General features: G+C 51.5%; 1 protein-coding gene across 1 annotated transcript; it reads right to left on the bottom strand.

Annotated features, from left to right (window-relative positions):
- Positions 1-4,602: 4,602 nt before the first annotated feature.
- Positions 4,603-11,561, bottom strand: KLF11 (Kruppel like factor 11). The gene is given in 5 exon segments (XM_035000569.1): positions 4,603-4,949; positions 6,887-7,607; positions 7,609-7,848; positions 9,313-9,582; positions 11,355-11,561. Coding segments are annotated over 5 exon segments (1,554 nt in total). The 5' UTR covers positions 11,397-11,561; the 3' UTR covers positions 4,603-4,668.
- Between the last annotated feature and the right edge of the window lie 447 nt (positions 11,562-12,008).

The raw sequence follows: 12,008 nt of genomic DNA, 5'->3' as shown, positions 1-12,008 counted from the left end.
CATCGCCCCCTCCTCTCCCACCGGCGCCCTCACACCCCACCTCTGGCACCTACAGCCTGGGAGGGGCGGGCGGGGGGGGAACGTCAGCATCGTTGTCCTGCGCCTGCTGCTTGCTGTTCCGGTCCAGGGCCTGGAAAACCTTCCCTTCACCTTTAGTTCAGATGTTCTTCCAGAAGACTCTTCCAGTGGCACAGCGATCAGCCACTCACTGCCTGGTGCTCCCTGGCCCTCTATCTTCTTTTACCTGTTTTCGGCTCAATACGTTCATGTGTTTTCACATCTTACCTGCAGGACTACGAGCTCCTTGGGGGCAGAAACTAGAATGACTCATCTCTGGGTTTCTGCTCCAACATGACAGGAGTTTGTTACATGCTGTTGGATGGTGGATAAATGGACGGACGGGGTTTGAATGGATGGATGGGGAGGAGATGGATGGGTGGGGGGGTGGATGGGAGGGTGGATGGGGGGCAGGTGGATGCGATATGATCTCTGGCATGCGGGACCTTACATTTTAGCAGGTAAATTAGATTTGCAATAAAATCCAATGAAATATGACAAGTTTTAGTCTTAAAGACCAAACCTCTAGTCTTGAAGGAGCCCAGGAAAGGGGTGCCCTGGGAAGGCCCCCCGGAGGCTGCCATCAGAACGGCCTGCTGAGAGCTGAGCAAGCACGAGCACCATCACAGGATGATTGTCACCTCACTACACGTGCATCTCCCAGCACTTGACTTGTGGCATCCTGTTTCTTCTTTATCATCTTGTTTGTTGGCCACTTTTCCTCTGAGATCAGCAAGACATCCTGGGGAGAAGCAGCCTGTCTGCAGAGCCAGCTCAGGACAATTCTGGAAGGCACTAAGCTTCTTAGGGAGCGGCGAGGAGCCTTTGGGAGCCAACCCTCCTAACTTAGAGGGGACTGTGTCTCACTCCTCTAGGGTAGGGAGTCCTGGTGCCTGGGCTTTCTCCCAGGAGGGGGCCCAGCCATCAGGAAAATGTCTCAAGTTCCTCACTGTGAAAGTCCCTCAACCAAGAGGCAGGTGGAAAGCACAGGGACGGTGGATGTTACAGTCAGGCAGCAGCTAGAACCCTGGGAACAGAGGAAGGGCAGCAAGTACAAATTCACACAGCTCAAGGCACCGCGCTTGTGGCTGTCCCCGAGAAACAAAGGTGTTCGGAGTCGGAGAGACTTTCCTGGGTGGACTGCTGAATGCAGAGCGCATTATGATCGTTTATTTACCAACCCCTCACCCCCAGCCCGCCGCCTGCGCGCCCATATGACCAGGAGCAGTGTGGCCTATTGAATCACATCCCAGGGGGCCCAGCTTCGGAAGGCGGGGAGTCAGCGGGACTGCGACAGATTGCGTGTGAAGTGAGAAAGGAGTGCAGGTGACTCCAAGGTTTTACACCTGAAGGCTGGAAGGATGGACTCCCTGTTCTTTTTCAAGACAGTGGGCTTAACCGTGAGAAAAGTGAGCATGGGAGAGAAGATGACGAGCTTGGTTAAGTCTGAGATGCCGACTGGACACACGTCAAGTAGACAGCTGGAAGGGGGACTCGGAGGCTCAGGTTAGAGGTGCAAAGGACAGATACACACACGGAGTCTCCACGGTACAGAGGTTATTTCTATCTAAGGCCCGAGACTGGAAACGATCACCGTGGTTGTGAGGGGAGTAGAAAAAGGGTCAGGGAGAGGAGGGGCCCCAGCCAAGAGCAGACAGTGCAGGACCAGGAAAGCGGGAGAGTGTGGCCTGTGGGGGGCGATCAGCTCTGTCCAAGGCTGCTGACACACAAGCATGACGACGGAGGCGTGAACTCACGCAGATCTCAGCTCCTTCAGGGAGGTGTGGATGCAGAGCCCCCGCCGCAGGAGGTTCGGGAGACATACCCCAAGAGCAGGAGTGAAGACCATGGCTCAGCGACACACCTGTACCGCCTGGGCTGGAGGGGGAAGGAGGGAGGGAAGAGACTCCCTCTCACCCGGCCTCCTGTCACAGGTCCCCCAGCCCGCGGTCCCACCCTGTCGGAACCAGAGCGGCGTCAGAGAGCCCACACAGACGCGGCCTCCGCACACACTTCTTTCCTAAAGAATCCTCCAAGGAATCTAAAGGGCACCTGGGAGCTGAACAGAAGCCCAGAAAACAGAGAGGAGGGTTAGGCAGGGCCAACATACAATAAGTTTTGTAGACTCTGCTGAAAAGATACGGGTACATTCTGAAGCAGCCTCATAACGCAGGACGCGAGTCCGGTTTGCAAATCAAAAAAGTTTTATAGGATTCAAAGAAAAAAGTCACATCACACATATTCATTTAAATAATAAGTCCAAGTCTGTTACATAAAACATAATTCCAAAACATTTTAAATTTTATTACTGAAACTACTTAAAAAGGCTCAAAGTCAAAAAAAGATCAAGCAAAATTGCTCAGCAATAAAGTGCACCGGGGGAGGCCGCGGCGCGCTCCGCTCCCGACGCCCAGAGCCGCCGGCCGGGGGCCTCCACGCTGAGAACCCCAGGGTTTCTGGTTCTCAGGAGAGTGTTTTTCAGATGGACACTCTCCCAACTTACAGTCTTTCAGTCAACAAACAGAGGGGGGCAGAAAAAATGTCGTTTACAGAAGGTATTTCTAAATCTAATCAGGAAATGGAAGTATAAATCAAGACCATTTTAACCCATCTATTCTTTAGAAACGACACTGCTCAGAGAATAAACTTTAATGTGACAAGTAATCCAATACTCAAAGACCTGTATTATCCACCAGAACATGAGTCGGACTTCCAGTATTTTGCATAATTAAGAAAAATATCCAAATTTAATGCCACTTAACGGCATATACATAGTCAGAAATGTTTATGTTGATTTAAGATGGAAGCGGGAGAAGAGACTGGGTGGTGGGGAAGCATGAGCTATATACATTTAATTACGGTTCTCTTGCAACAGTATTGTCTCATGAGCTGCAGGAATACTCAACTATGAAGGGTCCAAAAATATGAACGCCACCTAAACATACAGCCAGCACTCGGATGTGTAGGTCACTGAGCAGTTGATACCAAAGGGCAACTTACTGGGTATCAAGTAACATCCAGTGACTGACCAGGTGACGATTATCAGACTAGAGGACCCAAACATAAAACCTAATCATATTTAATCAGTATTTCACCATACCATCATTTTAATAAAAGTAAATGCCAGTAACAAAGAGACAAAGACAAAAATCTAAATACACATGGCATACATACACACAAAAAATACCCATCCCCAGGCTCACAAAGCAGCGTAACATTCCTATGTTCCTTGCATGCATCGTGTCGCCTGGATTCCCGACGCCACCCAGCACAAGCAAGCTCAGTGGCTTCCCGGACCCCAGCGCCGCCGTCTCTGGAGAATTAGGACCTGAGATCACACGGATTCAAAGTGGTGCCATGGGTCTATTTTCCAAGCACACTGCAAAACACCCCATTCCAAGTAATTCAGTTAGATCAACTCCCTTCAAGTAAAATGAATGAAAAGAAAGCACAGTGGTATTACTGCCTTAAGTCCAACTTGCATTTCCTGCAGTTCTTAATATTTAATAATTAGGGGAATCAGAATATTGGAGCTGGACTGTTTGCATGTACACTTCACCTCAGATAAACTGTACTTTGGTGGAAAGTTCCTCCAACTAATAAGGACTTTTTCTTCTTCTCTAAGAAGTTCTTCTACTCACAAAATACTATAAGGCCACAGCAAAAGAAGTCAACAGACAATTAACAAAGTGGCTGGGTTTGAGTGCTTACGTTATCTTTTTTTGGTGTTTGAGGTACAAACAGGAAACTGAGCTAGGTTGCTCTCAGCAGAGCAATGGCCCCCAAAGACACAGACACTCAGATCCTACAGCTCACTGTTCACTGGGTATCTATCAGGTATTTTAAACATCCTCTGCGGTACATTCTTTACAAGTCACACCATGGACACAGGTAAATGACTAGTTCTACTTAACCAAAATTTTAATTCCTTGGGCTACAGCCTTAAAGGAATTGTTGCCTGGAATTTCTCTTGAAAATGCTATGAAAAAGCTAAATGCAAGTTCTTCTCTCCCCACCCCCCACCGCCCCATTTAAGAAGCCTCTATTCAACTAGTTCTGGTTCTAAAAAATTCTTAGATCTAAAAGCCCTGATGACAGACTTGCAGTTTTGTTTTTTTGTTTTGTTTTTTTTTTTGTGGCTGAATAATGTGCCAAATTTACTAAATGTAGAGTTATTATGAAAACCATTGTTGAACACTGAAAAGAAGACTGTAAAATCACCTATCTAGAAATTGGTGATTTGAACACCAACAATATAAATACTTTAATAAAAAACAGTATAAAAATTAGTACCCTGTCTCAGTTCTACAAAACATGAATAGAAAGGTTGTAAAAATCCAGATTTTGTAAACTTTATTGCCGAAATGTCGGTTTGAATGCTGGTGATTCAGATGATCAAATTTTCTTCCATTTCCTCAAAAAAACTTCTGAAACTACAAGATTTTGAACAGGGTCCCAACCAAAAAGGAAAAGTTAACATACTTTCATCAGAACCAGCTCCCCACTTTCTCCTACTCCCTAAAACAATTTTTCTTTTTTTTTTTGGGGAGAGAAAACCATCAGTTCCATTCCTGAAAAATGCTTTGCATGGGCAAGTCCCTGGCTGACCTTTCATGCAGAGGCCGGCATGCTCACAAGTGGGCTCCCGGGTCTCTCTGCTGAGGCGATTCTGTTCAGTTTGCCAACCTCTGCCTGCCAGCCAGGGATCTTCTTGGTAGTCATGTGGCGCCGGGCATGCTTTGTCAGGTGGTCACTGCGCATGAAACGCCGATCACACACGGGGCACACAAACTTCTTCTCCCCAGTGTGAGTTCTGCGGTGGCGAGAGAGTTCATCAGAACGAGCAAATTTTTTATCACAGCCATCCCAGTTACAGTTAAAAGGCTTCTCTCCTAAGAGGGGAGAAAACACACATCAAAGAAAATGTAAACACTCAGCATCTTACCCAAGCTGGTTAATTCATGTCGTTTTGAAATTTTGTTCATCAAAATCTAAGAAAGTAGTATCCTGTTATTCTGGTGTTGAGTTATTCAAAAGCCAGGAAATCCTCCATTTTTTTGTTGCCACACCTAAGATATATGTCAGGGCCCAAAGATATCAGACTCATCTCACATTTCAAAAGATTTTTTTTTAAGATTTACCCATTTGAGAAAGAGAGCGAGCATGCGCAAGCGTGAAGGGGGGAGGGACAGACATAGTCTCAAGCAGACTCTGAGTGTGGAGCCTCGCACAGGGCTCGATCCCACAACCCCAAGATTATGACCCAAGCCGAAACCAAGAGCTCGATACCCAACAGACTGCACCACCCGGGTGCTCCTCCAAAGATATTTTTAAATAAAAATAATCTCTCATTGTTATAGCTTCGGGTAGGGGGAAGATTCTTGAAAGGAATCATTCCTTCCCTCAAAAGTAGAGCCCCTTAGGGGCACCTGGGTGGCTCAGTTGGTTAAGCATCTGCCTTTGGCTCGGGCTCCCTGCTCAGTGGGGAGTCTACTTCTCCTTCTGCCTCTCCCCCCAACTTGTGTGCGCGCTCTTGAGCCCATGCAGGCATTCCCCCCCGCCACAAAATAAATACATAAAATCTTAAAAAAAAAAAAAAAGTACAACCCCTTGGAGGCACCCACTTGCTTCGATACATCTGTGACTATCTGTTAGACTCGATTCCATTCGTTGAGTGGGAGCCACCATGATTAGACCTATAATGAACTATAACCACCAATCTGAAATGCATTTTGGAAGACAATACAATAGTAACTCCTTCCAGTTCAGCCCTTCCTGCACTGTATTCCACAACTCACTGCTGTCCTACAGGCCGTTGGCAGACATCTTGGCGGAAGGGGGTTCCATGATCACAGAGTTTATGCAACACATCCTCACTGCAGACTCCGTGCAACCTGTCACTGTGCTTATACTCACGTATAAGCCACCTCTTCATCCAGTGAACATCCAGTTCACGTATGTGTGTGAACCTCTCGAAGGTGAGTTTAACACACTATTTAACCATAGGAGCCTTCAAAACAAAACAGCAGAACACTAACTCAAAGACCAAGAGTGCCACAGAACATCTGAACTATTCTACTAAAGCAGCAGCTCTACCAGACCTCCGTTAAACATGGTAGCCACCAGCCCCATGTAGCTATGTGAAGGTAAACTCAATGAGAATGAACAATTTACTCCCTCAGTCACACTGTCCACATTTTAAGCATACAGCTAGCAGCTACCTTAACTGGACAGAGAATATTTCTAACATTGCCAAAAATTCTCTTGGGCCAGGCTGATGAGATAAAAAAGGTATCACCAAGTCATTATAGTTTCTTGTACGACTTCTCCTTCTGAATTCAAAACTGTATATTCCCAACATAAGAAAACTACATCCCCTTAAAGTTCACGTATTTTCGAATTCAAACTTCTCCACACTTTACAGACCTCTCCCCACAGTAAACCAAAATAAGTTACATTGATGTTTATTGAATGTGAAATGCACATTTTCTAAAACGCAGACTGAGGAGTCTACTGCAATGTAAAGAAAAAGGGGCAACATGAGCATCACCCTAAAAATCTATCAAAGGGACCACAATCCTAGAACTATACTACATTTTATCTACTGGGATGAGCAGATGGCATGTTCTAGAAAAACCAATGACGGTTGTACTAATGTTAATCCCAATCCCTACAAGACTATGAAGGCTTTTCAGAACCAAAGAAAAACTGCCCACTTTCCACCTTTTCCAGTGCTTCTCATGTTTCCCTCCCACTCCAGGAAGGCTTAGCGTGTGTCTCTTCAACACAGGCTCTGCAGTTCTAATGGCCTACCTGCCTTAGTACTCACCTGTGTGGGTGCGAAGGTGAGCCTTGAGGTGGGAACTTTTGAAGTAGGTTTTCCGGCAGCCTGGGAAGTTGCAAACATAATTTCTCCTTCGGGAAAAGTCTACCTGAGGGGCACAGTTTTGACCGGAGGCAATGAAGACGGGGGCAGGCGCAAGGGGCAAGAACTTGGTATTGCCCACAGCCACGACACTGGATGAAGAGGTGGCAGGCTGGGGGAGGGTCGCCTGGGGCAGGACCAGCATCACAGCTCCCTGAGGCACAGGCGGTCCCACGAACACAGGCTGGGGCACGGGAGCAGCATGGGGCAGGATGGGTTTGACAGTCCCTGCAGACCCTTGGGGAGGAGGCCTCAAAAAAGCTGGTAACATGCCACTCTGTCCAGTCACAGGGACCATTTGGCAAAAGACAGGAGAACTGGGGACAGGGACAGAAATCAGAGGGGTGGCTTTCCTTGGCAAGTCACTTTCATAATTCTTTGGTAAGCAGGTTTGAAGTGCAACAGGCCACGCTGCCTGCTGGCCTTTGTCAATGGGGATCAGGCCACCAGACTTGTGCAAGCAAGGCTGACACGACACTGAGTTAGTGGTCAGTAGATTATCTGTGAGTTGTGTGTCCAGCAAAGCTTCAGTATGTCCCAAAATCTGTGCTTCTCCTCTGTTAACGGGAAGTTGGCATTCTTGAATCTGGGCAGTAGGAATGTGGCCAGGAGCAGGATTCCCCCCCAGTGTGGCGGATGACACTTGTCACCATGGGCCTGCAGGGGGGGCTGGGGGCTGGCTCCGGTGGCTCTGGCTTCGAACCAGGAAGGCCCCTCTCCGCCTTCCTGCTTAGCACTTTGGCGGCCCCAGCGGAGGCTGGGTGGATGGCCGTGACCATGCATGCTTTGGAATCAGTTACTTGAGAAGGAACAAGTGTCCCTGTCGATGGCTCCACAAGATCAGGGCTCTGAGGAGGAGTCATGCACTTAAAAAAAAAAAAAAAAATTCCTGTGTGAAAAGGTTGTTGTGGTTAAATTTTAAAAGGGACTTACTTTGATCACCATGCCCCAAATGCCTTTTAAAAAGTATCTATGAAAGGGCACCTGGGTGGCTCAGTTGGTTAAGCGACTGCCTTCGGCTCAGGTCATGATCCTGGAGTCCCGGGATCGAGTCCCGCATCGGGCTCCCTGCTCAGCAGGGAGTCTGCTTCTCCCTCTCCCGCTCCCCCCTCTTGTGCTCTTTCTCTCTCTCACTCTCTCTCTCAAATAAATAAATAAATAAATCTTAAAAAAAAAGAAAAAGTATCTAGGAAAGACTCGTCTAAGCCTGCTCACAACAGCATCCAGTGAATTTCAATACTAGATGAAGTATTTTACTTTGTAGGCTTCTCCCCATTTCCTGAGCTCTCCCAAACCAACCCATTTGCTTAGTTTTAAGAACGTCAGTGCCACCTGTGGGCTTGCAAAGCCACCGAAACGAGCACTTTAAGTATTAGGACCACAAATGAGAAAGCAAATTTACATTCAAAATAAGAGCTTTTCACAATAGTTTTTGATTCTCAAATCTTTTTTTTTTTTAATCCCAGTGCTAATCATTTAACACACACTTACCCAGTGCCTAGTGGATGCCAGGTGAAAACCTGTCGGAATGCTCTCCCAGAGGCTACGCTCTAACCAGTGGCTCTGACTGAACCAAGCCTCTCCGCAGTACCCAACAGCTCCCACTTACTGTCAGCCCCCCTGTGGGGGAGCTCAATGCCAAGTAGCTCTGTGAGGTGCTTCTGGCCCATTATTTGTACAATTCTCTCCACTGCCCACGAGTTCCTTCTCTTCCCTCTTCCCAAGTCTGCTTTCCACACTCTCCCCAGTGCCAGCTTCCAACCCAAGATAATCAGATTCTACTTTGCACATCTGTTAGCCCATTCTCAGTTTCTCCAAGCTGAGAAGTAATCTCTCCCAGCACTTCCCTAGCAAGTTAAGAAAACAAAACCAAAAACCGTGCTTGGCTGCCCTCAGCTCACGCAAGTAAGAAACGGGCTGCTCTGGGGAGGGAGGGGCCGGCATTTCCACCTCGCTAACGAAGGCTGGTGCCAAAGCGCAGACTGCTTCTAGCTGCCACCCGGGCACCCTGATTCCACACTGGGTCCTCTGGGGGAAGCTAAGCCCCCACCCTGCAACTCCCCACGGAAGCCAGTACATTTGACTTTCTCGCATCAATCTGCAGGTTTCCTCCTATGAACATTTTAACCCTGTGGCTGCAAGCTATAATCTATTAATGGAAAGAGCAGATTTTCGAGAAGTAAGAGAAGTTTTCACCCTTAGGACCCACCCAAGAGGAGGTTATGCACTTGGCCTACCAGCATCCCAATCAATCTACCCACAAGTCCTTCAGCACATTTATTTAACATACTCTAGTCATTACAAAAAACGCTCTTCTCCCCACTTCTTACCAGAGTCGATAAAGAGTCGAAGTCCTTTGGTAGCTCAGATGTGGCTGCGTCCACATGCACCGTGCTGGTGACATCCCCAGGGTCAGAGACAGGGGTGAGGGGTCTTATCTTTAATAGGTCACCTTTCTGGGACCTTTGACCCCAGGAGCTCATGCAAACAAGAGCCTCAACGGCTTCGATGTCATTCTGCTCTAAGATGCTGCAGGTAGACCTTTCGCTATCATGCCTCTTCCTCTCCAGGATCGACTCACAGATGTCCATGATGTCAACCTAAAGGCGACACAAGACAATGGCGTCTCAGTCCAGGGGACAAAGAGAGGGCAACTCTGATGGGCACATGGGTACGTACACCAGGCGCCTGCACCATGCACGTAACACACCATACTCGACACACAACGCGCTCTGTATTCTAGGAAAATATATCAACAGAACACTGACGACAATTTCACTTTTAAGCCAATGTTCTGAAGAATGAAGACGACTGGACTTGGCTGGCCAGCAGTTTCCACGGGAAAACACTGATTCTTAAGAAAAGTTAAGTTCGTGTTTTCCTTCGGTAATGATTCGCAAGACTTTAATCCCGGAGGTGTGAGCCAAAGTGGCCAGTGTGACACTGTCCAGCCAGGAGAAACGGACACCACTCTAAGCCTTCAGTTGGCTGAGAGGACACATGGCTCTTCAGAGTTGGCAAAGCCAGCAGAAGAGTGTCCCTGCAGATGCATTGCTGGCAACTCTCTGAAGCACTCAGCACAGCCTTCTCAAGTCAGGGCATCACCATGGGCAGAACTTTCCAGTGGCTCAACTCCATGGGTGCCAGGAAGGGGGGGCCCACGCTGGCTGAGCCTTGTTCCTCAGACTCTGGAACACTCAAGTCACTCCTTACTGCGCAGTCAGGAGATAAGAAGAATAATTTTAAAAGATCTAGCCGGCCCAAGAAACAGATGTCCGTCCTGTGTGTCACACCGGTCTTTTTCGGGGGCGGGGGGGGGGAGGGTGGGAAGAGAAGTGACTGGAGTCAACTCATCCCTTCCCAAAGACCCTTTACATCTATAAAGATACATGTTTCCACTTGGTTTGCCCCAGCGAGCGTCAAACCCCTCTGTCGCGTCAGGTCCCCCCCGCAGGGCACGCTGGTAAGGCGGCTGCCTTTGCAAGCGCCACTCTGGCCCAGCTTCGTCCGCAGCCCGGGCCCCGGAACCCTGAGGTCACAGACGTGGGGCTGCCTCCTGCTCGCTCTGCCGCCATGGGCGGGAGGTCCGGAGGCGCGCAGGGCTCCCACACCTCTCTCTCAGGCCCTCGGGGTCCTCCAGTCTCGACGACCAAAGTCCTAGGTTAGCCAGCCAACTAACTCCCCGTGGCCCTCAGGCCCCGACACCAAGGGGCCACGGCTAAGAACAGCGCCCTACCTCGCCCCCCCCCGCACCCACCCCCGCGTGCGCCTTCCCGCCAACCGTGCCCCGCCCCACCCCCTTTGCCCCGCCCCCTTTCCAGCTTTGCCCCGCCCCCTACATAAGGCCTTCCTCCCAGCTCTGCCCCACCCCCTGCCTCCACCCACCGCGCGTGGCCTTCCCGCCAGCTTTGTCCCGCCCCCTCCCCGCAGGGCCTTCCCGCCAGCTTTTGCCCCACCCCCCACCCCGCCCCCCCGCGTGCCACCTTCCCGCCAGCTCTTGCCCCGCCCCCTCCCTTTCCACCGCCCGCTTGCCGCACCCCTGCCGCCCGCAAGTCGCGTTCCCGCCAGCCGCGCCCCGCCCAACGGCCTCCTCCTCACACGGCCTGGTGACGTCATGGCTGGAAATAGCCCCGCGCCGGGAGCCGGCGGCCGCTGCGGAAACGCCAGACAAAGCTACGCGCAGGGCGGCGCGGGGCACACGCCCCCGGGGGGCCGGGCGCGTCCCCTGGCCCTGCCAGTTCCGGGGTCCCCCTGCGCCCCTAACCGTGCGGCCGCGGCAAAGCCCCGTGCATTTCCGCCCTCCTCCGCGCCCAGGACCCGCACAGGCGGCACGTCCCCGCCTCGCCCCTCGCTCAGATGGGCGTCCACTCACCGCACGCGCGTCGCCCGGGCCCACGGAGCCCGGAGTGTGCATGGTGCCGGCGGCCCGGAGGCAACAAAGCAGCTGCGGGGCGGGAGCTCGGGCACGGCTGCACCCGCACCTGCGCCGCGGGAGGCGGCGACCCGGAGTCCCTGCAGCCGGCGGGAGCCTCCGCCCGCCCGCGCCGCTCTGCCCCGGCGCGGCCCTCGCGGTGCGGGAGGGGCGGGGCGGCCGCGGAGGGAGCGGCCGGGGGGGGCGTGGCGCGAAGGCAAACCAAAATACACCGCGCCCCGCCGGGGCGGGGCCGGACGCCCGCCAGCCAATCCGCGACCGGTCTTTGCGCCGCCGGCCAATGGGCGCCGCGGGGAGCCGCGTGATCGGAGCCTGGCCGCGGCGTGATCTGGCAGGGCGGGATGCGGCACGTGTTTTGGTCTGAGTGAGGGGCGGGGCCTGGGGGGGCCCTGGAAAGTAGGGGAAAGGTCCCGGCGGCAGCGGCGGCTGCGGCCAGAGGGAAGGGCGGTGCAGATGGGGCCGGGGAAGCCCCTGGGCAGGACTGGCGGGGGAGGGGGGGTCGTGCTTAAAGGGGTCCCGCCCGCGCCCTGCCCAAGTGCAGGCCCCCATGGAGAGAATTCGTCCCGTAGAGGGAACCCACCAGGTTTTGCTTGC

This window comes from Mirounga leonina, unplaced genomic scaffold (genome assembly GCF_011800145.1).
Source record: "Mirounga leonina isolate KUSES-001 unplaced genomic scaffold, KU_Mleo_1.0 Mir_125, whole genome shotgun sequence".
Taxonomy (NCBI): domain Eukaryota; kingdom Metazoa; phylum Chordata; class Mammalia; order Carnivora; family Phocidae; genus Mirounga; species Mirounga leonina.
Note: the sequence above shows the minus strand (reverse complement) of the source record. Positions and strands in the feature narration are given on the sequence as shown.